The sequence below is a fragment of the Volvox carteri genome (genome assembly GCF_000143455.1).
Source record: "Volvox carteri f. nagariensis unplaced genomic scaffold VOLCAscaffold_1, whole genome shotgun sequence".
Taxonomy (NCBI): Eukaryota; Viridiplantae; Chlorophyta; class Chlorophyceae; order Chlamydomonadales; family Volvocaceae; genus Volvox; species Volvox carteri.
Genome location: NW_003307545.1, coordinates 4,727,594 through 4,754,887, shown reverse-complemented (window position 1 = coordinate 4,754,887; position 27,294 = coordinate 4,727,594). Strand labels below are relative to the sequence as shown.

At 59.5% G+C, this 27,294-nt stretch overlaps 3 protein-coding genes across 3 annotated transcripts; 2 read left to right on the top strand and 1 right to left on the bottom strand.

Moving 5' to 3' along the window:
• Positions 1-244: 244 nt before the first annotated feature.
• VOLCADRAFT_44712 (uncharacterized protein) lies at positions 245-1,937 on the bottom strand (the record flags this gene model as incomplete). The annotated part of the gene is made up of 3 exons (XM_002945865.1): positions 245-371; positions 820-1,222; positions 1,634-1,937. Coding segments are annotated over 3 exons (834 nt in total), but the record flags the coding sequence as incomplete, so codon positions are not given.
• Positions 1,938-3,214: 1,277 nt separating this feature from the next.
• On the top strand, positions 3,215-18,763 carry VOLCADRAFT_120236 (uncharacterized protein; the record flags this gene model as incomplete). Its single annotated transcript, XM_002946222.1, has 9 exons — positions 3,215-3,351; positions 4,055-4,083; positions 4,738-4,879; positions 5,128-5,256; positions 7,605-7,773; positions 8,658-9,447; positions 12,021-12,109; positions 12,570-17,396; positions 17,630-18,763. The coding sequence occupies 9 exons, from the start codon at positions 3,215-3,217 to the stop codon at positions 18,761-18,763; spliced, it is 7,446 nt and encodes a 2,481-aa protein (XP_002946268.1).
• A 2,023-nt stretch (positions 18,764-20,786) lies between these two features.
• VOLCADRAFT_86367 (uncharacterized protein) lies at positions 20,787-26,100 on the top strand (the record flags this gene model as incomplete). Its single annotated transcript, XM_002946221.1, has 7 exons — positions 20,787-20,809; positions 23,520-23,965; positions 24,077-24,207; positions 24,367-24,522; positions 24,896-24,982; positions 25,463-25,545; positions 25,896-26,100. 7 exons carry the CDS (start codon positions 20,787-20,789, stop codon positions 26,098-26,100), a joined length of 1,131 nt encoding a protein of 376 aa, XP_002946267.1.
• Positions 26,101-27,294: the final 1,194 nt, after the last annotated feature.

Here is a 27,294-nt window from a genome sequence, read left to right as displayed (position 1 = left end):
ACCGGTTACCCTCGGCCACACGGTCGCTGCCGCCATGCGCATCCTCGACGTCCGCCACTGCCGCCGTCAGCAGCGGCGCCTCCAAATCCCCTAGCTTCCGACTGCAGCCCTCCTTGTTGACCTCACCAGGCCGGCCGCCGTGGGCGTGGGTGTTGGCACCTCCATAACCATGTCCCTGCCCGTGCTGGTGGTGGTGGTGGTGGTGCTGTTGGTGACCGTGCTCCCCCTGCCCTAGCGTCATAGCCTGGTAAAACAGCGTCATGTCGAGAGCAATGGTGCCAAAGGTGCCGCACATCCAGGGCAGCTGCTCCTTGAGCTGCTCCAGGGAACGTAGCCGCAGTACGATACTGATTCCCGTACACAGGTTGGCGCTGCGGAGGAGGAGCCGAAAGTGCGAGGTGCGGGATGCGAGGTAAAAGGTACACAGTGATTTGATGTGGAGGAGGGGGGCGCGGAGGGGGACGAGGGCTAAGACGAATCGCAGGCGAGTGAAACAGATAGGGGGACGGAGGGTGAGGAGGAGGAGGAGGAGGAGGAGGGGGCGTCCTGCCACGTTGCCCTGGTAAACGTGCCAGGGGATTACCCCCCACCTACCTCCCACGCATCTACCCACACTCGCCTCGGCCTCGGGTAAGGTTAGCACACCCACCCGCCCGCACACATGAACCACATCCACCTACCCAGTATATACCTGATGCAGTATCTGTCGTCTAATCCTGGACTATATCTATGGTCTATCTCTGGTATCCGCTTCATTCGCCAGTGGTTCGTCTTACTCCCCCCCACCCCCATCCCCCAATCACGTGCACCTGCACCCACCTCATTGTAAGCATGAACATGAAGGGCGACAGCCCCTCGGTGGACTTCCGCGCCAGGTTCTTACGGATCTGACTGACTCGCGAGGCCAGGTAAAAGCACGTCGACAAGTAGCCCATGGCAGTGCCCGCCACCAGAGCCACATCGCAGTTCAGGAACCTGCAGCCCACACCGCCTCCCCCTCCCCCTCCTCCTCCGCTGTCGTCATCATAATCAGACCTGGTCCACGCGACAGCAGCTGCTGCAGCGGGATACAGGACCGCGGTGAGGCTTCGGGCCCCGGAGGATAGCGCCGCGCCAGCGCTTGTGGCTGCCGGCCGCAGGGCGCTGGAGCTGCTGTGGAGACCATGTGGGTCTAGGACGAGGTCGTGGTCGCCGCCGAGCAGGGGGAGCAGGGCATCAGGGCCTTGGTAATTGTGCAAGAGCGGCTGGGTGGCGAGGAGCTGGCGGCCCCCGGTGGTGCTGCCTGGAGGCGAGGAGGTTGCCCCCGGGTGTAGCGTGAGGGCCGTCACACACATGACGGAGAAACCAGCAGCAGTGGCGATGGTGATTGTCCTCAAGGGGTTTGAGCAAAGGGGAGCATCGCCAGGGCTCGCCGCGCGTCCGTGGTTTTGTGGTAGCTGGTGATCTTGCAAAGGGGCCTCGTGGACAGAGGGGCCTTCCGCTGGCGTGGGCAGCGCGGAGGAGCTGCCTAGGCTGGAGAATAGGTTGCTGAATGTTGTGTTGGGTCCAACGTTCTGCAGAAGTGGTGAGGCTTGCTGGTGGGCGTCGCTCCTGCTGTGGTAGTGCTCTGCGCTGGCGTGACGATGGCCATGACGCCGGCGGGACGTTTTGGCGCGCAGGCGCTGACGTCGGGCCTGCAAGGCGCCGTAGTAAATGTATTGAAGTAGCATGATGACGTCCATTAGCACAAAGTATGCTGCCAAAATCGTTGTAGTTGGCAGCTGCTGGCCTTGAATCAGGCAGCCTAGCAGGTTTAACGTGTCGCCAGCGAACCATTCCACCAGGAACCAAATTGACAACGCCTCAGAGCTCTGATTTTTAACATTGCTAATAAACTGCGGAAGCTGTGCCGTCAACCAAACCAAAATGCTGCATAGTCCCAGCACAAAGCCAATAGCATCCCGGTAATCCATAACGCAGTCATGGAAGTATTTTTCAACCCATGCATTTGCCCCGGGATCGCAGCCATCAAACGTCAACATGGTTAACGGTTCTAGGGTAGGCCCCCAGCAAGCTCACGGGCTATAGGCAGCTAGAACATCTAGGTGCCATTGCGACATATTTTTAAGCCAAACGCCATAATCGGCAGCAAGAACTATTAGCAGGCAGGGTGTCGTAGCTGCAGTAACCGGCACAAGAGTTTGCATATCGTAACGCGCGCCACACATAAAGGACAGGAGACAATGTAAAGTTACTGATCTGCAAGGCACACAGATGGGGAATGTGCATCGCACATCGCCACACTTCCAACCGTACGCTCCGGATCCAAATCACCGCGGTGAACTTGACGCAAGTTGCGCGACTGGCTTCGTGGCCCGGGTGTGTAAATGACAAACGCCGTGTTAACGTCTCCTTCCGAGCTGAGTTACTCAAATCAAACCAGCAAACCTTCCACTAGCCAGTTAGCGTGGTCGTTTAAGAGAACTGAGAGGCTGAAAGTTTGTGCACTTGAAGCACGCGACAGTTAACCATATTTAAGCTAACAGGGCCCGCCTGCCGCCCTCAACAGTTAGTCCGTATTCAGGGTCGCGCAAGCTCAATTCTGCAAAGTAAGCAAGCTTAAATATGATATAGATATAAGCAAATTGTCATAATTTCGATTTGTTTCGGTGCACGGTGAACTTACCACCTGAGAGACCTCAGGTGGTAAGCTTGCAAAATCTACTTAACAATTCAGAATAATAGTCTTTAGGGAAAATTACGCTTGCCGCTTTAGTTAGCTTTGCGAATTCAATCCATGTAAAGAAGCGACTGCGGCGGACATCTTGAAGATATTATCTTTTATGGCAATTTTAGTCAAATGAGAAATGCCGTACGACTACAGGTGGCATAATTGAGCTACCGTAAAAGCACACGATCGTTAGCCGACATTTAGTAGGGTACAACGCCAGTAATCTTACCCTAACTAGCGGGCGCTAACTGGCTAACGGAAGCCGGCCCTCTATTATCTTTCGAGAAGGAAGCGTTTTGGCAAACTATGCGCTGTTCAAAACCGCCCAGCTCATAAACAACAATATTTTCATATATAATTACGTCTTTTAGCCTGAACGTAGAATACAAGTCGCGCGGCAGCCTTTTATGCGTACCACAGCCGACATCACAACAAAGCCTGGCCTGTTAACTGACTGAACCCACCAATCGCAAACGAGAAGTCAAGCATACCAAGCAGGGCTCCATGGCAGGGTTGCACTCCGTTCCTAAACTCTCGGCCCGGCGACCGGATTGGGAGCTACCGGAGCTTCATGGCGACCTGCAGCTCGCACCCCTCGACCCCCTACACAATAACACGGATCGGATCAAGTGCCCTAAATGGTAAGGAGCGCGAGGGAGCCCCCTGAAAGATCGTCCAGTCCAAAGTTAAAAAACACCCTCTCGGCCAATATTGGCCCCTCCGTACTGTTGCCGCGGGCCAAGTCGTCAGGAATGACTCCTCCAAATCATTTGACGACCCAATTCCACCAACCCAAGCTTTAATTGCTTAGCAATACTAGCAGAAGCGACCGCAAACTCCCAACTCATTCTCCGCCATTTAGGGCGGCCCGGCACCCCGTACTTGGATTGGGGAACGATCACTCCTGGTGCAAGTGTACGCCGGCTTGGTGATCCCAGTTGTGCGCTCGCCCCCTCATACGCCATAAACCGCCTGCAAGTTGATCGCATGTACCAACCTACGTTTGTCTGTCCTGTCCCGAGCCCGGCCCTCCCGACTCCCCATGCTGCCCTGCTACTGCTGCTGCGGCTGCTGCGGCTGCCTCTGCTGCCTTCTAAACACAGCACCACCATCATCACCACTGGCGCATCATTTTCACTGTCACCACCACCACCTCCAAGCATCGCAGTCCACGCCCTCCCTCCCTCCCGCCTCCCGACCCCTTATGACCAGCCCCTGTACCACCCAGTATCACCTTTCCAACAATACCCTCCCCACCGCTATCCTGCTCAAACCCCCCTCACCCCTTCCCCCCCGGCTCCTCCCCGCCACCCGGGCTCCCTCCGATGACCTCCGCACCCACAGCGGCCGCTCCCGAGCCCATTACTGCTATGGTGGGTGCCGTACGGCGGGCAGACGGCTCTGGGCTCTTGGGGCCCGTAGTCGGTGTTCTGTGTATGGCAGTGGCAGTACTGGTGCTGGGGGTGCCGTACATGTTCTGTTGGTGAACTATTTTGCCGCAAGGTTCCCAAGGTGTAAGACAGTTCCTCCCCTTGTTTCTCTCTATTAATGAAACCTGCTGTCTCCTACGCCCTGCTGTGCCCTCCGTCCTCCCCCCGACTCCTTCTTCGATCGTTACTTCTTTACGGCTTCGTTCTACTTTACTTTTCTTCCGCTCTTACTTAAGTCATGGCGGCTAGGTAGGTAGGTTTCCACGGTCATCATCATTACATCATCCCGAAGTCGCCGCCTTCAAGAACGCCTACTGGTCAGTTCTGCTTCTTGTACACTCTTCCTTGGCAGCAGCTTCACACGTTCGTGGTTCGTCTTTCCCCTCCCGACTCCCCGCTCCCGCCCTCGCACCTCGCCCTCAACCCCGCGCTCCCACCCGCGCAACCGCCTCCCTATTGAAGCTGCCCTTGCGGCTTTTGCCTGGCTTCACAACTTTACAAACAACAACATGAACAACAACATGATTGTTTTCCCCCTCTGCTATCTCACCTCTCCCCCCATACACCCCCTCTTCCCCCCTCCCCCCGGCCCCCCAGACTGCCTGCAGCCCCTGGTCCCCTTCCCGATCGTGGAGCTGCCGTTCCGCGTGTCCATTGTCACCCACCACGAAGAGAAGCCCTCCAAGAACACCGGGGTGCAGGTGGCGCTGCTGGCGCCCGGGCAGGTGGACCTGCACAGGTGGGGGGGAGAGGGGGGGAGAGAGGGGAGACGAGACGGGAGAGAGAGAAATAGTGACTGGGAATGGATGAGGGGTCGCTGGAGAGGCCGGGAGGGTGTGAGTGTGTGTGTGTGTCAGGTTTTATTGAATAAGGTGCTTTCGTTATTTTCCCCCCTCCCTCTTCCCTCCGCCCTCCCCTCCTCCCCCTCCCTCTCCCTCCCCCTCCCTCCCTCTCCCCTCTCCTTCCCTCCCCTTCCCTCTGTCCCAGTATGAGCCAGGTGCCGGACGATGTGGACCCCTCCCGCTGCGTGGTGCTGTTCCCCAGTGACACGGCGCTGGAGGTGGAGCAGCTGGAACCTGATTCCATTGACCGGCTGTTCATCATCGACTCCAGATGGTGGGAGGAGGGGGGAGGTGGAGGAAAGAATCACGCCATGAAGGAAGGGGGGGTGTCAACTGTCGATACGCCCAAGGCAGCAACTGTCTTCCTGGGGCAGAGGGGGAAGGGGGGAGCGGGGGGGTTAATAAACCCAAATGTGAAACACGAAAATGTGAAACACGAAAGGCCCACTGGGGTGATATGTGGGGGGTTGGAGGGAGGGAAGGGGAAGGTTGTACAGGGTGCGGTACAGTGTTGCCGCGTGGTAAGTGTTGGTGCTGAATCGTTCGAAGAGAAAAATGCGAGTTGGTCGTCGTGTCATTGCGGGACACGAACACACAGACGGGTCACCTCACCTCACCTGCCGCTGCCGCTCCAGCGCTAAGCAGCTCGCCAAGCGGACGCTGGGAAGACACCGACATACATACAATCATACTCCTCTGATGTACACAAATAAGAGAAACATACCACTTCACCCTTGCTTGTTGTCAGTTGATGTAACCCTTTCATCCCCTTTTATAAAGACAAGAGTCTGGCAAAACTACGCGTACTCACAGACATACAGAGACACTCATGATACCATGATACATACATATTTATGCAGGCGGCTGGCAGAGGTTAAGGCCTGACTTCTGCTCCCAGTCGACCCAGTCGACCCGGGTTCAAATCCGCCTGCCGGCTCCTCGGGTGTTTGAGGAGTGATGAAATGGGAGGTGGCCCCCCATCTTATGGACGGTGTAGGACGTGATAATATCAACTTGCGAGCTGACCAGGAACTAAGTTGATGCGCCGTTGATCCGCTAGATTTGGTTGGATGCTGGTGGTGAGTTGCCGAACCCAACGAATACATTCTGAAGTCGGATGGGGTGACGGATTAGGGTGCCCCTCTAGCAGGGGAGAGCAGGGACTGCCCCGGGAAAGGGGGCCGCTGGCGAAGTTAACCACCCTGTAACAACATACATACATACATACATACATACATACATACATACATACATACATACATACATACATACATACATACATACATACATACGACCCACAGTGTAATCTAAGTCATACATACATGCATACATATATATAAGGGCTTGGCACCACTGCTAAGGCGCGACCATTGCCCCCGGGAGATCCCGGGATCGATACCCGCGTGGAAGGGCGCGGACTTGTGCGGTGTTACCCCCTCGACGGGGGCTATCTCCCCTGGACTAGCCCAGGGAGGGAGAGGCGGAGGAGGGTAGTAGTCTCAGGAGGCTGTTTGGCGTCTTGTGGTGTGAGCTCTTTGCGCTCTTTTTTGCGTGAGGATTTTTGAGCTTGGTGACCTCCCCAGCCCGGGAAGACTCGTCGGGCTCCCGGTCGCCCAAGTCCTGGTAGCGAGCTCTCTGAGATGCTCGGTTCGTTCGGTCGGCAGGAAGAGCCCCCCAGTTGCGACTTCGTTTATGTTAGGAGACCAACGGGCATAGATCCCGTCTAGTTGGAGCGCCAAACAAGCGCTGTTGCGTGCCGGCCGTCGTTTCCCGTGCGGCCTGACCCGGGGGCGGAGTGCATGAGACTAACCAGCCGTATGCACCCGCCCCCCGCGCTGTGCTTCGGTCCTGGGCCCCCGGCTTTTCAGCCCACAGTGTAATCAACGTCATACATACATACATACATACATACATACATACATACATACATACATACATACATACATACATACATACATACATACATACATACATACATACATACATACATACATACATGCATACATACATACATACATACATACATGCATACATACATACATACATACATACATACATACATACATACATACATACATACATACATACATACATACATACATACATACGACCCACAGTGTAATCTAAGTCATACATACATGCATACATATATATAAGGGCTTGGCACCACTGCTAAGGCGCGACCATTGCCCCCGGGAGATCCCGGGATCGATACCCGTTAGGGTCAAAAGTCCTTCCGATGGTGGAAGGCATTGCGCCCCTAGTTGATGGACGGTGGTGACCTGGGATAAAGTTAACCCGCGAGCCGACCAGGAACGGAGTTGGGCCGCTGTCGACCCGGCAGATTCCATTGGATGCTGGTGGTGGGTGCGGAACCTGAGCGATTCACTGAGAAGTTGAATAGGGTGACTGGATGAGGGTGCCCCGAAATACCGGGGAAGGCAGGGTTTCGCAGGGTAGCTGCCACGGGCGAAGATACACCCCCCTGTTTCACACATCATACATACGTACGTACGTTCACATGTCCCGTCCCGTCCCCCGTGCATCCGTGTGTTGTGTTTGGAGTTGCGTCCCGCCTGCTTACCCCACTCCCTCACTCCCCCGCCCTCGCACTCTCTCCAGGAAGAAGGCGGGGGCCCTCATGCGCACCGAGACGTTCCGCTCCATGTGCGCGGTACGACTGAGCCACACCCGGTCCGCCTTCTGGCGCTTCCACACCAGGGGCGTGTCTGACGAGGGGGTGTGCACTGTGGAGGCCCTCTACTTCTTCCTGGAGGCGCTGGTGAAACATGTGGGCCTGAGCTTGGGGGTCTGGGTGGGATTGGGTGGAAGGGTGGGATTGGGGGTCTGGGTGGGATTGGGTGGAAAGGTGGGATTGGGTGGAAGGGTGGGATTGGGTGGAAAGGTGGGATTGGGTGGAAAGGTGGGATTGGGTGGAAGGGTGGGATTGGGTGGAAGGGTGGGATTGGGTGGAAGGGTGGGATTGGGTGGAAAGGTGGGATTGGGTGGAAGGGTGGGATTGGGTGGAAGGGTGGGATTGGGGGTCTGGGTGGGATTGGGTGGAAGGGTGGGATTGGGTGGGATTGGGTGGACCGGGACCTGCGGACCCGCCCACAGTGACCGCGCAAGCGCGGGGGGAATCTTGGGTTCGCAAGGCTGAAGTAAATTGAAGTAAACTAAACTGGGGGTGGGGGAAAGGGGGGCGCGGGGGAATTGGGGACGCTGCCAGTTTCGTGGAAGGAATATTACTATTAGCTTGATCATTTTCGTGTGTGCAGCTTGCGTCCCTAGGTGGCCCTCACTCAGAGCTTCAGGTACATCAACACGTATCCCAACACGTGGTATTCCTTTTCCTTTTCCGAGGAGGTTGCATGTGTACTGTGTTGCAATGAACTGAGCGGGGGGGTAGAAGTGCTGGAGATGAGATCGCATGATATGACGTGTGTGTGTTTGCCTTGTTGGGAGCCCTCCCCCTCCTCCCCCTCCTCCCACTTGCCATCGCTACTCCGCTTTCCCAGGCGCGCCCAGCTTCCTTGCTGCACGTAGCCCGCCATGGGGTGGTGGGCATTAGGGGGGGCCATATCGCACATGAGAAGATCAATCACCGTGTCGGTGTCAGACAGCGGGAGTCACCGGGTCACCGGGTGGTGCTGGTTGCTGCTGCTCGTGCTGCAGGGCAAACTGAGCGACCCACGGTTCACTGCGCCACACACGTTCGACAACCTGCTGTGGTATTTTGTGTACCAGCACCAGGTGGTGCAGCAGGCGGCACTGAAGAGGCTGCAGGAGCGGGGCACAGCAGAGTTGCTGGGACAACAGCCGCAGCAGCAGGAGGGCCCTGGGCGCGCAGACACGGAACAGGGTCAGGACCAGCCTCACCAGCAGAAGCCTCAACAACAGCAGCAGCGGAAAGGTCAAACAAAGCAGCAGCAGCAGCAACAACAAAAACAAAAACAAAACCCGATGCGACAAACCCAGAAGCAGAACGAGCAACAACAGCAAAAAAAAACGCAGAAGCAGCAGCAGCAAGGACAGGGGCAGGGGCAGGGTGACGGGCCCCTCACGAATCTGGGAGGGGTGGGTGGACCGGAGGTAAGCGGCATCTCAGAGTATGGCGGTGCCAACACGCTGGCCGCCCGGAAGGGGCCAGCAGGTAACGGAGGTGACGGCACAACCGGTGGAAAGCAGCAGCAGCAGCAGGTGCTGCCCAGTGGTGACCAGCCCGAGGAGAGCAGGCGACAGCTGCACGCAGCGGAGGACGCGGCGGTGGCGGTTGTTGCAGGTCCAGCCGGTAGGGAGGGAAAAGGTGAAGCTGGCGGGGGAGTGGTGCGTGAGGACGAGGAGATTCGGTGCGGGCCCAGCGGCATTGGGCCAGCGGCTGCTGGGGTATGGGAGGCTGGGGCGCCAGGAGCTGTACACGGCGATGGATCCCGCAACGACGGCGGCGATGTGGATGATGCGGAAGGTGGGATGAGTTGTAAACAAAATGGCGGGGAGGGGGGTGTGTAAAGAGGCGTTTTTATGTGTTTCGCACGGGCCAGTAACCATTCCCGTTATTTGGCGGTCAGCATAACACCTGCTTTATCAAGCTATAGGGCCTTTCTAGTTGCACGCACTTAGCCACCATCCAAGTCTCTTGTCAGCCAGGTGTGGTGGGAATGTCGAGGCCCCGGCATGGCGGTCAGTGTCGGGGGGTCCACCCCGGTTGTACCCCGCGCGCAACCGTTTCACGCAGCACCGGCCTGACATTGACACAAGTGCGGTTGAGGTGCAAATGGCATGGCCAAATAAATAGGGCCTTCAGTGCATGTGGTGAAAGCGGACGCCGGTGATCAGGTAATTGTGGAGAGAGTGACGCTGCGCGGCCTCCAAAATGTAACTTTACCACCGGCGATTCGATTGCAAGAAGACTTCAAAAATTAGAAGACGATGTGGTGAGAACATCCCAGACGGCCCTGTGACGCGTCTTGTCCCTTCCCGCCTGCTATACATTTTTGTATGATCATTCATATAGCGCTCGTGCGACTGACCCGATGCAGGGCACAAGGCCAAGCGTGCACGTACGTGATGGCAGCAAGCCGGGAAGCAGGAGAGGGAGAGGGATGAGCGCGCAACTGCGCGTCACCGGACTACTGGTACCCATGCTGGCGAGGCCGAAAGAGGCTCTGCGTTACATGACGCAAACTGCATACCTTGGCCTTTCCCCTGAATTTCAATTGTTTAAAGTATACAAAGTGGCTATCGTTAGTCCTCGTCCCTCAGCTTGCGAGATACCCCTTGTCCGTAAATCGCCTTCGTTCACAGAGCCCGAAACATTCGAGGTCTGCTCAAGATGACGTGATGAGCGTACTGAAGCAGAAGTCTGGGTATGGGAGCTGAATAGGTTCATTAGGAGGAGTAAATTTGTATGTGCAAGCAAAGCTGCCATGCAAAACCGCCATCCGGAACCTTGGACGCCATTTAGGAAATGATTTTATGCTTGCGGGCATACACCGGAGATAGTACTTTACAATACTCTACAGGCCTGGATGTAAAATACAATAGAGGTGGAAGGTCCTATTTCGAAAGCGCGCAGCACTGTTAGCGTCTGCAAATAAATCCGCGTCACTCGCTTGCATTTTTTAATTACTGCAGACCAACCTAAACTCACTTTCCATTTGTCCACACCGATAGTCAGTCCTGAACACCCAAAAGTGACCCACGGACCGCGCCGACTGAATATGACTGAGCCGCCGGCTGGCCTCGATGCCGAGGCGCGCTGCTCACCGGAAGCTTCCATCAGCGACGAATCTCATGGAGGACCTGCAAAAACAAGGCCCAAGAGTTGCGCTGGTAGGCAGCTGCACACTGTGCCTGGCGAGTTCGGAACCCATGTTCACTAACCCCCGCTTGCTGACTGTTAATGGACTGGGTTGTATTTTTTATATCAACGTAATGCGCCATGGCATGCTGTGCAGAACCTGGGACTTCCCGGCAAAGTAACTACAGTTGTCACTTTAAAGCTTTTCGGTTGCCTCCCCGGGCCGTCGCCCCTAAGGCAACGGTATCCTGCTAATGGTTTTGATGATAATTGCGTTTTCTACTTTATCTCATAGCCATGTACGGGGCTTTTGCATTACGTCCATGCCTTTCTGCTTGCAGCTTGCAAACTTGGGGCTGCTCAAGACCGCGGAAGTCCTTATGATAGTCCACGAGAGGAGGTAAACAACTGTAATAATAAGCCTTCGACTGCAAAGAAATTTAGGAATGCGTCACCGCAACGTGCGCATCTAGTCGGAGCAAATAGCTTCGGAATTTATACAAAGGGCATTGGGCCTACGGAAACTGCGCGCGAACCAAAGGACAGGAGTAAAGCGAGGCGTTCAGAGCTAAATCGGGCTGGTGTCGACCAGTGTCCGTGCAAGCGGGCAACATCCAAGACCTCTCTGCGGACTCCCTCCGACGGGCGCACGGTGACTCACGCTTCAGGACAGCGACATGAAGGAACAGTAACCTCTGCTATAGCGTCGCTGCCGACCCGGGACCATGCAAGCATGCTCCAACAACTGGCTACGCAAATGCAGTCGCAGCAACATCTACTTGGCAATGCCTCGCCCTACGTCTGGGAGCAGCAACCACGGCCTGCAGAGCTTGGCGGGAGCTTAGCGGTTGTTTCGTCTTCGGTCAGTCAACGCCCCTTCTCAGTCTTTCCTGTGGAGCCTTCAATAGACCGGAATGCACCTTATTTCTCTCAAGGTTTGTTTTCGAATCCAGCGGCATAACAAGAAACGCGCGGGATAACTAGGTAGACGGCAACTCGCCGGAGTTACGCCCAAGCCAGGGAAGTGAAAGCTGTTCACAACATGGGGGCGTAATGTCTTCATGGCTGAGCGGGGAAGAAGCCACAGGGGTGCTGAACTCGTTGACAAGGGTTTCGCGCCCTGTCGGCCCTCTGGCCGCTACTGTCGTATATTGCACAATCACCGAGCATCCGTCCCTTGTGACTCTTGCATCCTTCCCCGTTTTGAGGCACACCTTCTTTTCCCGCCTATGCTCCAGGTTCTGGATCCACCACACTCCAATCCGGGTGGGCCGACAGCCGCGTCCTTCCGCACCCCTTCGCCAGCAGCAACAGCAGCAGCCTGCAGGTGCGGCATTGCATTGCATTGCACACACCCTTAATGCCGCGGCTACTGCCGCCACCACGGACATACATACACCCGAACAGTCCCTCTCCAACCGGCGGCCCCGCCTCCCGTTCGACTTCTGTGTATGTCTTTATTCATTATAGGTTTTATGGATACACATGCGTACGGTTTTCGGAATTGGACGCCATGCTAGCCGGGCAAGAGAGCGGCATTGTTACCGCGGCATATTGCCCGCGTGCCTGTGTGTGTGTGTGTGTGTGTGTGTGTGTGTGTGTGTGTGTGTGTGTGTGTGTGTGTGTGTGTGTGTGTGTGTGAAGTGGGGTAGGAGGGGAGAGGCCCCCTTCCAATAACCCCGTCTTCACCACACCTCGCAAGATGTCCAAGGGATGGACTTCAAAAAAATACACAAACACATGTGTGTGTGTGTGTGTGTGTCTCCCGCCAAACCTACGGCCCGCAGGTTTCCCTGGAGCTGCCACCGGGGCAGTTCACCTCCCCAGGCACTCTGCCCCTGCACTCGCCCGCCACATCGGCTCCGATGACCGCCACCTCAGCTGTGCCCCAGCCCCAGCCCCAGCCTGAGACGCTGGCAGCTGTTCCGGGGGTGCGCGGCGTCAGCTGCGTGATCGTTGACGGGCAGCCATCGCTGGGGTTGTCGCCGCCGGCTGCCGGCGGCGGCCGCGGCGCGTCTGCATCAGGTGCTGCCCTCCCGCTGCTGCCGCAGCCACCGCTGGGTTCCGGCGGAGTGCTACAGCTGGCGGCGCCGGCCGCTGGTGCTGCTGCTGCTACGGGGCCGACAGCGGCGGCGACGGCGACGGTGCAAGGCAGCTCAGCCCCGGCCGAGCTGACAGCGCCAACATGCGCTTCGCTCCCCGCACTCTGCTTGCCGGCGGTAGCTAGCGATGTATGCGGGCTCGCGCCAGTTCCGTCGGGCGCCAGCGGCGGTGGCGGTAGCGGCGGCAGAGTTGGTATTGACAGCCACCACGCCACTGGACAACCGGCCGCAGCTGGCGGCGGTGCGGCGGTGGTGGCGGCGGGTGTGGCGATGCCGCCACAACAGCAGCACCCTAACCCCGCACCGCCTCAGCATTCCGGGGGCTTGTCGCTGCGCCGGATAAAGCCCGTGGCGGCGGCGATAGATTTGCACTGCGCGTTAGCGGCGCGCAAGGAACAGCACCCGGTGCCGCCTCCGCCGCCACATCCGCAGCCGCAGCAGCAGCCGCTTCTCCAGTCGCCAAGCAGCGCCATCTGCGATGCAAGCACCAGCGGTCGACCCGGGCCTTATGTCCCGCAATGCGGCTTAGCTGGCGGGTCATCAGTTCTGCCGATAGCGCCGGCAGTGGAGGGCGTCCCGTCCGCCGCCGCCGCTGGCCCCGCCCATAGCGGCAGCGCCGACGGCGCCCCCGCCGCAAGTGCACGTGCCGCCGTTGCTGTTGGATTGAGCGCCGGCGTCGACGGTATGAAGGGCATGAACGCCGCGCACAGCACGATGCAGCAACTGCCGCCGCAGCAAGCGGATGGTGGGTCCAACGAAACGGCCGGCGAAGGCCAGGTACTTTGGGCGCCGACCGCCGCGGTCAACACGACCGCGGATACGGCTCCGTGGGCCGGCGTGGTGTCATCGGGACACATGGGGCCTTACCCGGGGGGAAGGGCCGATGCCGTCGGCGCCAGCGGCAGTGGGGGCGGCGGCACCGCCACCACCTTTACAATAGGTTGCAACCTGTTGCAGCAGGGGACGGGGACGACGACGGCGCTGCCGTGCACGTACGGTTCCCAGGCCCGAGCGAGCGGTGGCGGCGGGGGACCCGACGCTGGCGGCGGTGGCGGCGGCGGATTGGTACCCACCGATTGCGTCGGGCCGCCGGCTGGGGCGCCCATCCTGTCTGGGCGGGCCTCGGACCCCGGGGTGAGCTCTTTTCCACAGCAGCAGCAGCAGCAGCAGGTGGTGCTACTGCCGCCGGGTGAATCTGCCAGCGCAAGTCCGGCTGTCAAGAGCTCAGCACACAAAGCCATTGCAGCCATCCCCGTGTCCTTGCAGCAGCAGCAGCAGCAGCAGCAGCTGGCTGGCGGCAGCACCTCTGGGGGGGCCATTGCAGATCGGTTCTTAGCGTCCTTGGTTCTGCCCGGTGTCGGGGGGCTGACACCGCCCACAGAGCCCGCATCCGGCGGCTTTTCGCTGCCCGCGGAAGCGGCACAGGAGCCCCCGCACCCGCAGCTGCAGCCGCAACACCTGCCACAACCGGTGGCGGCGGCGGCGGCTGCACCTCAGCCGCAGCCGCTGCTTTTTCCCCCGTCCCTCGGGATCCCTCCGTTTAGCCCGGCAGCGCTCCAGCTTATGGCATTTAGTCAGATGGGTCAAGCTGTCGCAGCTACTGCTGAGCATCAACAACATCATCAGGCGCTGCAGTCTGATCAGCAGCAGCAGCAGCAGCAGCAGCTAGCACAGCTGCAGCAGCACCACCAGGCAGCCGCCGCTCTCAGCCTCATGCAGCACATGTGGCAGGCTCCGTTTGGTTTGGTGATGCCACCGGGCATGATGGGGATGGGGATGGTGCCGGGGATGATCTGGCCGCCAGGGCAGATGGGCCTTACGCCTGCGGCAATGCCGACGCCTGGCGGGCCTCTGAACCCGGCGGCGGCGGCGGCGGCTGCCGCGGCCGCGGCGGCGCAGTTCCCCGCGCTGTTCAACCCGGCCATGATGTTACCGGCGTTGGCGCCGTTTGCGCTGCCGTTGCAAGCCGCGGCGACGGCGGCGGCAGCGCAGCAGCTGCAGCAGCAACAACAGCAACAGCAGCAACAGCCTGCCGCCACCGTCGCCGCAGTCAATGCCGCCATCAGCGGTAGAAGTACTGCAGGTAACGCTGGCATGACGGCGGCGGCGGCGGCAGTTCCCCCAGCACTTGTCAAGGGCTCATCGAGGCCGACCAAGAGCGCTGTGAAGACGGAGGCGGCGGCGTCTGTCAGGGGAGCCTCCGCGACCCAGGAACCTGCAGTACAGAAACAGCAACAGCCGCAGCAGCCAGGCGGCACGACGAGCTGCGTCGGTCCGGAGGCCGCTGTGCGCGCCCCGCCCACACGGTGTCTAACTCCGCTGGTGCCGTCGGCACTTCCGTCAGCAGCGGCGGCGACGACAGCGGCAGCGGCAGCGGCACACCCTCTGGTTGTCCAGCAGGTCCGACCGGATTTTACGGCCTTTGCTGGAGCGCCAGCGTTTTCGGCAGCGGAGGCGGATTCACGGCCAGGTCCTCCGCCACAGACGGAGGCAGACGACGGAGGCGGCGTGTTGGCGGCGCCAGCGGCCGCGAACTGTCGCCGCGGCAACACAGCCGCGGGGGCTGCAACCCGCGATGGCGCCAGCGGTGACGGCAACAAGGATAACTCCGCGGTTGGTGCGGCGGATGCGGACGCAGAGGCGGAGGTTGAGGTGGCGAAGAAGGCGCCGAGATCCCTGCCAGGATTGGAGGTGACGCGGCTACAGTCGTTCGCCAGTGCCGATCTAGTGGTGGTGGATGCGTTGCAGCTGCTGGCCGCGAGTCCGCCGCCCAGCCCGCACCGGGAGAGACGCGCGTCGGGGACCTCGGGTGCGAGCGTTACGACGGCTGGCGGTGGCGGGGGCAGCCGCCGCTCATCCGACGGTGGCGGCGCCGCCGGCGCCGCCGCTGGGATAGGCCCAACGGCTACGGCTGATGCCGACACGACGACGTCAGGCCGCCCGCACACGGTACCAGCTCGTCGCATGTTTGAGCTGCCGGACCCTGTGCCCGTCAAGCGGGAGCCGCCGCAGCCGCAGTCGGGGGCAGCCGGGCTCACCAGCGCAGCGGGGCAAGGGCCTAGAGCTGCAGTGACGAGTGCAGGGGAGGTACGGGGCCCTGCAGCCACCATACCGGCTTCAGCCCGCTTGCCTTGGCTGGCTACGTCACCAGCACTGCCGCTGCCGCCGCGGGCTGCCGCGGCGGCGGCCGGTACGTTGGATCGACAGCGGCTGCTGCACCTGGCGGCAGTCGGCGCGGAGAAGGTACGGCGGCGGGCATCGGGGCAAGGCGGCAGCGGCGCAAGCCTGGTGGGCTTGGAAGCGGCGGCGACCGGCGTTGCGGACGGAAGGGAAGACGAGCCGCAGCTGGCGCTGCCGCCGGGTGCTAGGCGTCCAAAGACGCGCCTGGCCCGCGCTGCGGCGGCGCCTGGCGGCGCCTTCCTCGCAGTCATACTCGAGGCGACGGAGGCCGCCGCGGCTGCATCCGCCGCCGATGCGGAGATTGGTGGCGACGGTGAGGAGATGGAGACGCACGCAGGTGCCGTGGCGACGGCCCAGGGGCTGGGCTTGGGTCACTCTCGGGCTCCTGTCGTCGCGGGCAGCCAACCACTTTCCGCCGCCGCCGTCGCCGCCATCGGTGCCGGCCGAAGTGCGCGGCGAAGCACGGGCAGCGGCGGCGGCGGCGGCACCCGGAAGGTCCAGTGGGCGACGAGCGAAGAGGCTCCATTCGGCTCCATGCGTTCCGCGGCGACCGCGGGTGCGGAGGAGGATGAGGGTATGGTACAGGGAGGGGAAGAGGAGGACGTGGGGGAGGAGGATGGAGAAGAGCTAGAGGAGGTGGCAGCGGCACGCGGTGTACGGCAACGGTCACGGCGCTGGCGTCACCCGGCGGCAGCAGCGGCCGGCAGCGACGGTGGCGGCGGCGGCGAAGGCGACGAGGACGACAGTGATGAGGATTACAATCTGGGGAGGGAGGCGCGGCGCCGCGCACGGGGAGCGCGGCGCGGTGGCGGCGGCGCTGGCGGAGCTACTGCAAGTGTGTTTGCCGCTGCGCGCCGCGCTGCACGCGGCGGGGGCGGCGGCGGCAGCGGCGGGTCTGCCGTCGACAGCGACGACGGGGAAGGCGGGTTAACATCGGATGACCCAGCTCACGGGTACACTGGCGACGGCGACGACGACACAGCTACTGCGGAAGGAGCCGCGGCGGCGGCGGCGGCGGCAAGGCGCCGCCGTAGCGGCCATGGGCGGCCGCCGGGCGCCGGCAACCTACGGAAAATGAAGCCACGGCGGCTGCAGTCAGACGGTCGTCTGGGGTTCGCAATGCGCTCGTCCAGGTACACAGGCGTTTACCGCACCCCCGGCGGCCGCTGGCGAGCGCAGTTCTGCTACCGCGGTGCCGTACACCAGCTTGGGATGTACGACACGGAGCGCGAGGCGGCTGCAGCTTGGGACCAGGCGGTGGTGACGTTTCGAGGCAGCTCCTCGGGTGTGCAGCTCAACCTGCCGCAGCTGCTCAACTCGTACGACTTGCAGGTACGGCCAGTTGTACGGCCATGCTGCTGTGCCGTGCTACCGTACGCCTGCCTGCGGGCACACGGTTGGCTACAGTGTCTTTCTGTCTGTCTGTCTGTCTGTCTGTGCGTGTCCTGCTCTTTTGTGAGGCCGTGGACGTGTGCGTTCCTGGGGGTGGGGGATTCTCGGAGGGCGAGAAGTTAAAAAGACTAGCCCTGCCGCCACTCACCGCCACTTCCAACTCTGTGCGCCAGAACGTCCGGGAGCACATTCATCGCATCCTGGACTCCAAGATCGCCACCACGCGTACCAAGCGCTGCCTGAACTCCTACGCGCGGAACCCGCCGGGGCCCAAGAGCCCCTCCAGGGTGGTGCCGGCGGCGGTGATTGAGAACATCACGACGGAGCCGGGTACGGAGGACGGGGGAGACGTCCAGCTGTACGACGGCGGCGGCGATGCCGCCGCAAGCGGCCACGTGGATCTGTCCGGTTTACCAGCAGCAGCGGCGGCGGCGGCGGCCGGTGGTGGTGGTGGTGGCGTAGGTGAGGTTGGCAGCAGTCAGGGCCGCGTACGGACCGCGACGGCCGCAGCCGGTAGGGCGTGTCGGCGGCGCCGTAGCCCTAGCCCCAGCGGCGACGGTGGACCGGACGACAGTGGTGGCGACGGCGCTAGCGGCAGTACGGCAGGTGGGTGCAGGGCGGCACGGAAACGGGCGCACCATGACGTTGGCGGAGGCGGCGGTGGCGGTGGTGCTGTGCTTGGGAATAGCTCGGGCGGGCTGCAACCTCACACAGCAGCCCAGGACAACACGGCCGGGGGGCAGCAGCTGCTGCTGCAAGCGCAGCCTCAGCGGCTCGGAGCATTGCCGGTGGGCGATGCGGCGCTGCTGGGGCTGGCGGCGCTGCGCCGTCACCTTCCGCTGCCGCCGCCACCTTCAGTTGCCGCCGGTGCGGCTGCCGACACGGCGTCCCTACCGCCGCCGCCGCTCCGAAGCCACGACCTCGCTGGTGGCGACGTCACTGCCGCTGCCACAACCGATATCGCCGCTACCGCTGCCGCAGTCGCTACAGATGCCGCGGTTGCAGCAGCGTCTGCGGCGGCAGCAGTAGATGACGTCCTGCCGCCAAGCAAGCGCTCGTCAGAAACCACAACGACGGCGGACGCCGCCGCCGCCGCCGCCGCTGCCGCTGCCTCCCTCGTCCAGCCGTCGACCCATGAGCCGTGGGACGTCGAGGGTCCCGCCGTGTCCAAGGTCGCAGCGGAGGCTCAGCACCGCAGCAGCAGCAGCGGCGGCGGGGAGGGGGGTGACGCCACCGGGGCCCGGTCGGGCCGGGCCGCCTCGCCCAAACGCCGCAAGAGCCTTGCCATCCGCTCCAGAGACTACTGAGGAGTCGTACACACACGTACGGAGAGGAGGCGGTCGGGGGCCGGTGGGAAGGTCCTCCTCGTAGCTGATCACACCCTTGATCTGAGCTGCTCACTGGGGTGGGGTGGTGCGGGGTGCGGCCTCTTGAGATGCCGTCCTGCACATTACCGCCAAAAGTGGCCCACTGGTAGTCGGCGAAGGCGGAGGTGGAGGCGGCGGAGGCGGGGCAATCATGACGATGGTCCTTGTAATTCTGATGGTGGTGGTGGTGGTGGTGGTGGAGGGCGGTGAAGGGCTGCTGCTTGGCTGCCCCTTGGTGCTGCCATAGCTTGCGGAGTTGGAGTCTACAGTGGGCTTGATAGGACAGAGCGGCGTTTGCCAAAGGACGCGCGGACGGGGAGGGTGGGAGGGGGAAGAGGGGAAGAGGGGAAGATACCTCCGATGCCGCACATGTGGCCGAGGTGGAGCGACGTGTTGGCGGAGGTGGTCCGCGGGGCGGTGGTCCGAGGCAGCTGTTCATCGTAGGCTGACTTGCCCGGATGTTTGTCTGTTGGGGATTCATCGTGCAGAGCACGACATGTACGACACAAGTGAGTGACGCAACTGCCGCCCGCATTGCGGTGCAGTAACGCTTCCGGAATGTGCCATCGTCCATTCATCCACCCGGCCCCCCCATGTGGTGTGCCCTGTCCTGTCCTGTCCTGTCCTGGGGAGCTCGTTCCGCTGCTGCTGTGTGAGTTTGCGAGGCGTGCGCGGTGTTGCGCGGCCACTGCCCACAGAACGCAGCGCTGTGCTGCCTGCTGTGTGTGTATGATTGCATGTATGTATGTCAGGGTGTTGGGAGGGGGGCTTCGGAAATGCAGGGGTGAAAGTGGGTGGGTGCTGTGCGTGGCTGGGTACGCGGCATTGCATTCTCCCGGTAGGAGGGCCCCCCGATGCGCGCCTGTGGGACCTGAGGGGGTGGGGGTGGGGGTGAGGTGGATGAGGTGGAGGACCTTCGGAAGGCACCTTGAGGCTGTGCACATGCACCTACGTGTAGTACGTCTCTCTGTCTGTGTGTGTGTGTGTGTGTGTGTGTGTGTGTGTGTGTGTGTGTGTGTGTGTGTGTGTGTTTGGAAGTTGTGTTTGCAGGAGCGACGAGATACTGACGTGAGGTGTGAGATGCGTTGTTGGGTTCCGTGAGATTATTGTTTTTGTGCAGCACACTTTGCGTATGTGTGGATTGTTACGGATTGTATTGCGTAGTCCACCGGTGGGGTACACCAGGTGTTGGAGTGACAGGAGAAAAGAGGCGTTGGCGACTGATGCCACGCTTCCTTCTGGCCGTGCTGAAGAGTTGCTGTTCCTGCCCTAGTTGCTATTTAGCGATGGTCGTCGCTCCTTAGTTCTTAGTTCACTACGAAAGCGGTTTTCGTCGTTTGAAACATGGTGTTTGCTTTGTTGATGCAAGTCAGTCGTGTTTCGCAGTTGGCAAATTAGAATAACATGCTCCGGACACAAAGTCGCGTGAGGCTGGACTTAATAAAACAAAGCAACAGCGCATCACCATCATCAATCTAGCGTCTGTCGTTTAGTCGTCGGTGTACATTTGCTTTGTTGCGCTTTTGCGCGGCTATAACTTTGTTGGGAGTTGGTTGTATGAGATTCGAAAATTGTTAGAAAAGATTCGTGCTTTGTTCATTTCTTTGTTTGACGTGGTAGCTCTTACGGGCTCTCCTCCTCATGTACATTTCCCTCGTTAGTTGCGGTCGCGTAGCATGTACTCTTAGGTGCTGTTCGCGGCCTGAGGTGTCACGAGGACATATGCGACGCAAAACTTCGCTGCCCTTCACTCGCTTCCTGGTGCTGGTTTTGGCTTTCGCAGGCCTTGCTTAAAAAGGCAAATTGTCTCACGTGTATGGTAGTACCGCCCGGTGTGCTGCTGCTGCTGCTCTGCTCTGCTGCTCCTCATCGCTTGTTCATGGCTGTCGGTTGAGTTGTAGCTTTGGTCGGTGAGATGTTTCGTTGTCATTTCTGTTATGTGGTTGGTTATGAAGAACTGTTCATGGCACTGTGTAGGAAGGTCAGGTCAGTTAGCGGCATTGCGTGTAAGGGGAGAACTTTCCTTAGCGGTTGTTACATTCCGTACATGTCGTACATGCCGTACCCTTACGGGGAGGTCCTGAGGGTGGCAGCTCAGTAAGGGCATCAGCGCCTGTCTGTTATGGGCGCTTTGCCATGTCATAATTCTGGGCCGCAAAGAAAAGACTGGGGCCAAAATTTGGCGGTGGCAAACGTTGCGGCGCCTGGTGATGGTGATTGCCGTACAAAAATGATGTACGGCGTTGCGGCGAATAGATGAGAGCGCCCTGTCTGTTTTCTGTGGGATAGATTTCGAAAAGATTCTTTTGTGCAGCTTTGCTTCCTTTGTTTACTAATGATGTGGGACAGCTCTGACATTCAGGGGCCTACTTGTACAGGGCTCTTTCCTTTCGGGGGGAGGGGCAAAGTGGGCGGTGGTGTTGTGGCGCGAGTGCACCTGAGCGGCAACTTCAAAAGAGGGGTTCAAGGAATGTCGTTAAGCTCCGTCGATAGCTGTCTACCAAGTACTTCGGTGCGAACAGAAGAACAGCTTCAGGGTGTCTGTGTGTGTGTGTGTGTGCGGGTTTGCAGAGGCGGCCTCCTCCTTTGACTGAATGGGTTTTCGCAACGGGAATGCGCGGGGGAAGGAGGGAGGGAGAGGAACAGGTGCTGAGCGAGCGCGACGTAAGGAGGGTATGAAGGTTGCAGCAAGGGTACATTTTTCACATCCTCCGGTGCCGCGCGGTCGTCCGGACTGAGGACAGCTACCAGGTGTTGTAACTTGTTGACCCCGTTGTTGTTCGCATCTCTCCAAGCCTGCTGGACCCCGCCGAGGACCTCCTGTTCAGCGCCCAGCAGCGGCTGCTGTCCGCCCTGGACGAGCATCCGGACTTCTGCAAGCTGTCGGGGAGCCTGTTGGTGAAGGCACGAACCAAGAGCCTGTTCAGCGTGATGAAGAAGCTGCTGCATCTGGGGGATATGGCGCGGGGAGGGCGGAGCCGTGACCAACCCCCACTTCGCATGACGAACCCTACTGCGACCGACCCCCCCCCCCCGCGGCCTCCGTATTATTCTGTTGGAGATACCGCCTGCGTTAGAGCGCACCTTTACTACCAGGCCGCAGGAATTCAGGACTTATCGGAAATGTGTCTCAAGAGCGCTTCAAGGACACCCTTCGCCCCTTTGACAGATAGGCCTCCGTCCTGGCTTGGGAGTGGGAGTTGTGGCAGGGTAGCCCGACCGGCGGCTCTCGTCATGTGCCGCGGGGAGCGCTCATGTGCAAGGCCCTGAGACGAACACCAAACGCACCGCCTTACGCGGCCAAGCAGACTGACAATAAAGCCTCATCTAGCACACCACACAATTAAAGTCAAAAAAAGGACACGAAACATTAATTAAGTTGCAGATTGCCGGGTGCATGTGCACATGGGCCTGGCACCCTTGGGCAGCATGCCCCCCTTATATGCAGCATCATCTTGGGCGCCCAGGACTTTCATCATTATTGATAAAGCATATCGATGTCTTCGCTACATAGCCAGGAAAACATCCACATTCCAAAGTTGTTCATGTTTAAATAATCGCCTCCTACTAGGTATCACCACCATCACCGTTCTAGACCTGTCAACGTTGGTCTGTGGTGGCTTGTGGCCGGAGAGGTTGGGAGTTGTGCCCACAGCTTGAGCAGGAGTGTTGTTGACAATCAACGGCGGTGTTGCCGGCTGTTGTCAGCTATCATTGGAAGACCTCCCTGGCCAAGGAAGAGTTTATATGGCAGCCCTGCAGCTTCCATCGAATGGATGTATCACGCACCCGATTGGAACATCTGGATAAAATTGGTGCGCACAGTGCTTGAAGCTTCTGCTGGGAAATACGTTCCTGCGGAATGTGGGTTGCTTGCAGCAGAGGTATGCGATGTCCTAGTCGTTGCTGAGCCCACTGATACACGGGCTGGGCTGTGTGCTTATATATGATATCCCAGTATCCTGAGCCCATAAATCCATGTATGTTGTGGGGCCCTATATATCCTCAGGAGTTAACAACGCATCATGGACCCATGGGTCGGAACCAGCAGAAAGACCTGCTAGACCCCTATAGGGATCTTTAGGCTGTGTTTCCAAACTGGCTATTAGCATTTTTATTACCAGTCCAGTACACATACCGATTTTGTTAAAGCTCTATAATTGGTCATGCATCATCTTCTTGGCGCAGGCCAGCCCGCGCCCCGCATGGGCGCTTGCAGAGATGTCGAAATCGGCCCTGTAGCGGCGGGATACAGCGAGGGTTGTCCCAACCGAATGCAAAACGCGGCAAAACCGGCAAACTAACATGGAGCCGATGGCCATTATGGGAACTACCAAGATGTGCTGCGAAGGGATCAGGATGGAGTTATACAAGTACCCCGATAGTAACAAAAGTTGTAAGTTGTTTTACAGTAGTAACAGCGCAGAGCCAAAGCCAACAAATTATTTCGCGTTTCCGTACGATGACATCACGATGCCCTCGGATTCACGAAAACTCTACGCGGGAGAGCGCACCACCTTCATGCCTTCATGCAAAACAGAGACTGACTCTCTTCCTTCAGCAACAACTTTGTCACCATCGCTATCCACTAAAGAAAAATCGGACCAGCAATAATATCGTTGTTCGATGGCGCACACCGGATAGGCTTTTGTGTCGCGTCCCGGCTCACTTCCTTGGTTCCCGTGGTCCCGGCCAGGACATTACCCAGCACCACCATCAAGGCCCCTAACTCACTACGACAGCACAAGCAGCTCTCTTCCGTCGCGGTTATGTTCCCCCTGCACGGTCCGCCGCCGACGAACCTGCCCCTCGTCTCCACGGCCAAGCAGCAACAGCAACCGCAGCCGCCGCAGCCGGCGGCGGCGGCGGCGGCGGCGGCCAACCCCCTGCTTAATCAGTCCCCAGGGGCCCCTTGCTGGCCGCCGCCGCGGCCCTCTAGAAGCGGGCATGGTGGGGCTGCAGCTCCGCCGGCGGCGGCAGCGGCGGTAGGCCTTACTGCCGCGCAAGCTGTAGTGCGCGGCGCGGGTGCCGTGGGCATCGTGTACGGCGGCTTGTGGCTGGCGCTGGCGGCGTATCGAGCGGTCAAGAAGCGCCTGTTGAGACGGGCGCTGCGGGAGATCGTACCGGCGCTGCAAAATGTGGGTCAGGATTGGTTTCGGAAAAAAAAGACATCATTCATGGATCAGGCCGTTTTCTTTCGTTGCCGGGCGGCGACCGCCGGGTTCCCCCCTCCCGCCTCAATGCCGCCGCCAGGTCGGCGGCAAACTTTATTCCAGCTCACGTCATCAGTTCTTTTTCGCCGCCTGTACACCTACCTTTACTTCTTTACGGCTTTGCTCTACTGCTTTTCTTCCGTTCTTATTTTAGTTTTGGCGGCTAGGCAGGTAGGTTTCCGCGGTCGTCATCACTACATCATCCCGAGGTCGGCTCCTTCAAAACCGCCTACTGGTCAGTTCTACTTGTCTTTCCTTGGCAGCAGCTTCACTCGTTCCTGGTTCGTCTTTCCTCCCTCCCTCTCTCCCGCCCTCCCGCCGCGTCCGCAGGCGGGCATTACTTTTTGGGTGGATTTTGGGTCGCTCATGTCGCTGGCACGAAACAATGACGTATACGAGCACGACAATGACGTGGACCTGGTGGTTCTGGAGCCAGACTTTCCGGCGCTGCTGGAGAAGCTGCAGACACCGGGAGTACTGCCAAAGGTACATGTGACGATTGTACGGCAGTGTACGGCGCTGGTATGGACAACGGGAAACCTGGCAGAGGGTGGGGCCACATTGGGGTTCAGAGAGGACTCGCGGGCTCAGAGCCTCGCTTGCTCTGCAATCCGCTTTGGACGGCCACCTCCCCCCGGCCCCCCCGTGCCGCCCGCCCCTGCCTGGGTTCCTTTGGGGGTTTAGAGTCGCGTGATGCCCCTCGCCTCTTTCCCCCCTCGTGTGGAGGAGGTTTCGCAAGTACCTAAGGCTTTGCAACCCCGAGCCCCCCTACCGGCGCCCCCTACCTGCCAGGCCCTACTCCGCCCGATCCCGCCGCGCTATCCCGAAGAACCCCCCCCACCATGTCGCGCTCCCCTAGGGTTTCACGGCGGATTGGATCGGTAAGAGTCGCGACCTGGGGGATGGGCTCGTCCAACGATGGATCCGGATCTACCTGCCGGGCAGGGTACGAGGAGGGGCGCTTGGGGGCCGGGGGGGATGTTACCCGCCTAGTAAGCCGGTGTGTTTGGCCGCCCCCTACCTTGTCAATGCCTGGCGGGGTCGCAGGGGCCCCCGCTGGCGCAGTACGGCAAGAACGGCCAGCCAGGGAATGCGAATGCATTACTTCACTCGGCACCTCTCACCTTGGCACCTCCCTCGGCGCCACAACAATGGCGCCACAACAATGAAAATCAACCAGCCATGGGGACCCCTCGAGGGGGGGGGGCGCCTTTAAAAAAAACGGATGTCACGGCACTTTGTGCACGGCACTTGTGTAACTTGCCAGCTTGTCATGCGGTACTTGACAGGCGGTCATGCGGCCTGCTTCTGCAGGCCGCGGGGTGCGAACTATGGCACTTGCCACAGGTTTGAATGTTTTGTTCGGAGGACCCTCCTTTCTATGCCTGGTAAAGCTGTGGTGTTTCCCTCCGGTCCTGTCCGGCAGGTGATGTGGGTCGACCTCTTTGGCGGCTTCGATTTTGGATCCAAGATCCGGATCAACAAGAACGCGCACTGCGATGTACCCAAGTGCGTCCTCCTCCTCCTCCCCCTCCTCCTCCTCATGTTGCGGCGTCCTGCTGCCGCTCCTGTCAGTTCAGTTGGTCAATCAGGCCGTGTGCCTGCCGGTCTATATCTGTTTACCTGTCAGTCTGTCTGTCTGCCTGCCTTCCTGCCTAGTGGTACTTGGTCCCCCTATCCCCCTAGCTCTCACACAGAAGGCTCTCTGGCTGTTTAGCCATCACTATTGTTAAGGAGACCGCCACCACGCCGCAAGTTCTCGCTGTTACCCGGTTCCTGCGCTGCCACCTCCACCTCCACTTCCCTGACTGACTCGCCCTATCACCTGGGTACTCCGGCTACTCCCCTCTCCCCGGCAGGGAGCTGGTCCTGCCCCTGGGCACCATACCCATGTTCGATTCCACAGCTCCCGCGCCCCGTTACGTGGAGGCCGTGTTGCAGCACCGCTACGGCCCCGACTGGCGCACCCCCAAGTACGCCAGCAAGGGAAGCGACCAGATAGAGCACAACAAGCGCTACCTGCGGGTGATGCGGTGGCTGGGCAAGATCGGGCTGCGCATCTGACTCCGAACCATCCGGAGCGCGGGGGAGGTCTCGGGGGGGGGAGTTGCAGGATGATGGCGGGGGAAAGGCGGGGCTGGGGCGGGCCTGGTGGGAAAGGTAGGGATAAGGTAGCAAAAAGCTGAACCACTCGAACCACAAATGGTCTTTATTCAGTATTTAAATGGCCAAGGTGTCCGATGCACATCTCATCACCACCAGTCACCAGCAAAAGGGGCAGGCGGAAGGCCTCCCGAGGATATGTGGAGGTGGCACATAAATCGCGCGGTCGAAACGCCTTTGGGAGGTTGGGGTGTGTGGGCCTAGGGTTTGGATTGAGGACATTTGTGACGATGAGGAACGGGATATGTGGACTTCCGGAAGGTAATTTTTAATACTCCCGACCACTGTCCCGACCGCTGCTACCGACCTTGCCGTATGGTCCCGAAGCGAAAACATACTCGAGCCCTTGCCAGTTGTGTCTGGAATGTTCCCATTCGTTCAGACTACGTTTTGCTCCTATTCCTTCATCCCGTATTGACGAAAGCCGTGGGGATGTCATCCTCCCGTGCCCTGGAGATGCTGGTGCATGGTCATGACCAGGTTAGCTTTATCAGCTGCTGCACATCCAAGCCCTGCCTAGGCTCACGGGCAGTTTGATATCTACCCGTACGATGGAGCTCGGTGTGTCCGTTCAGAGCGGTGTGATGCACCAGCGCATGCCTTCCGCATCACTTGGCCGCGTACACGCTTGGCAGAGCTGTACGACCAAACCGAACTATGCAAACACCAGTACAAAGTGGCCAGAGAAGCCCACGTGTAGGCACGGAAATAAAACATTTACGAATGCCAGTAGCGTTACTACTGATCTGCTTGAGCCCAAAACTTAACGCACACATCGCGCCTCTAAAAGCTACCGCTTGAATTGATTGTAGCCATACCTCCGCTTTGAGTAAGCCAGCCTCGTGCATTCCATAAAAAACAGTTTAGTAGATCACGGTTCTACAGGGTGGTCCTGGTTGAATGTCTCTCTGGGCTAGCATCAAGCGTAGTAAAGGAGGCCTAGCGCTTGTCACTATGGGCAGTATAATGACTTTGGCTTTCGGTCCAGTGATATATTACATGAATTTCGCCCCAAAGGTGTGAGATCGTGGCCTAAGTTATATGACGTAAGATGAGAGCTGATGGCATTTTCGGCGTGTTTTTCTGAAGCGCAGC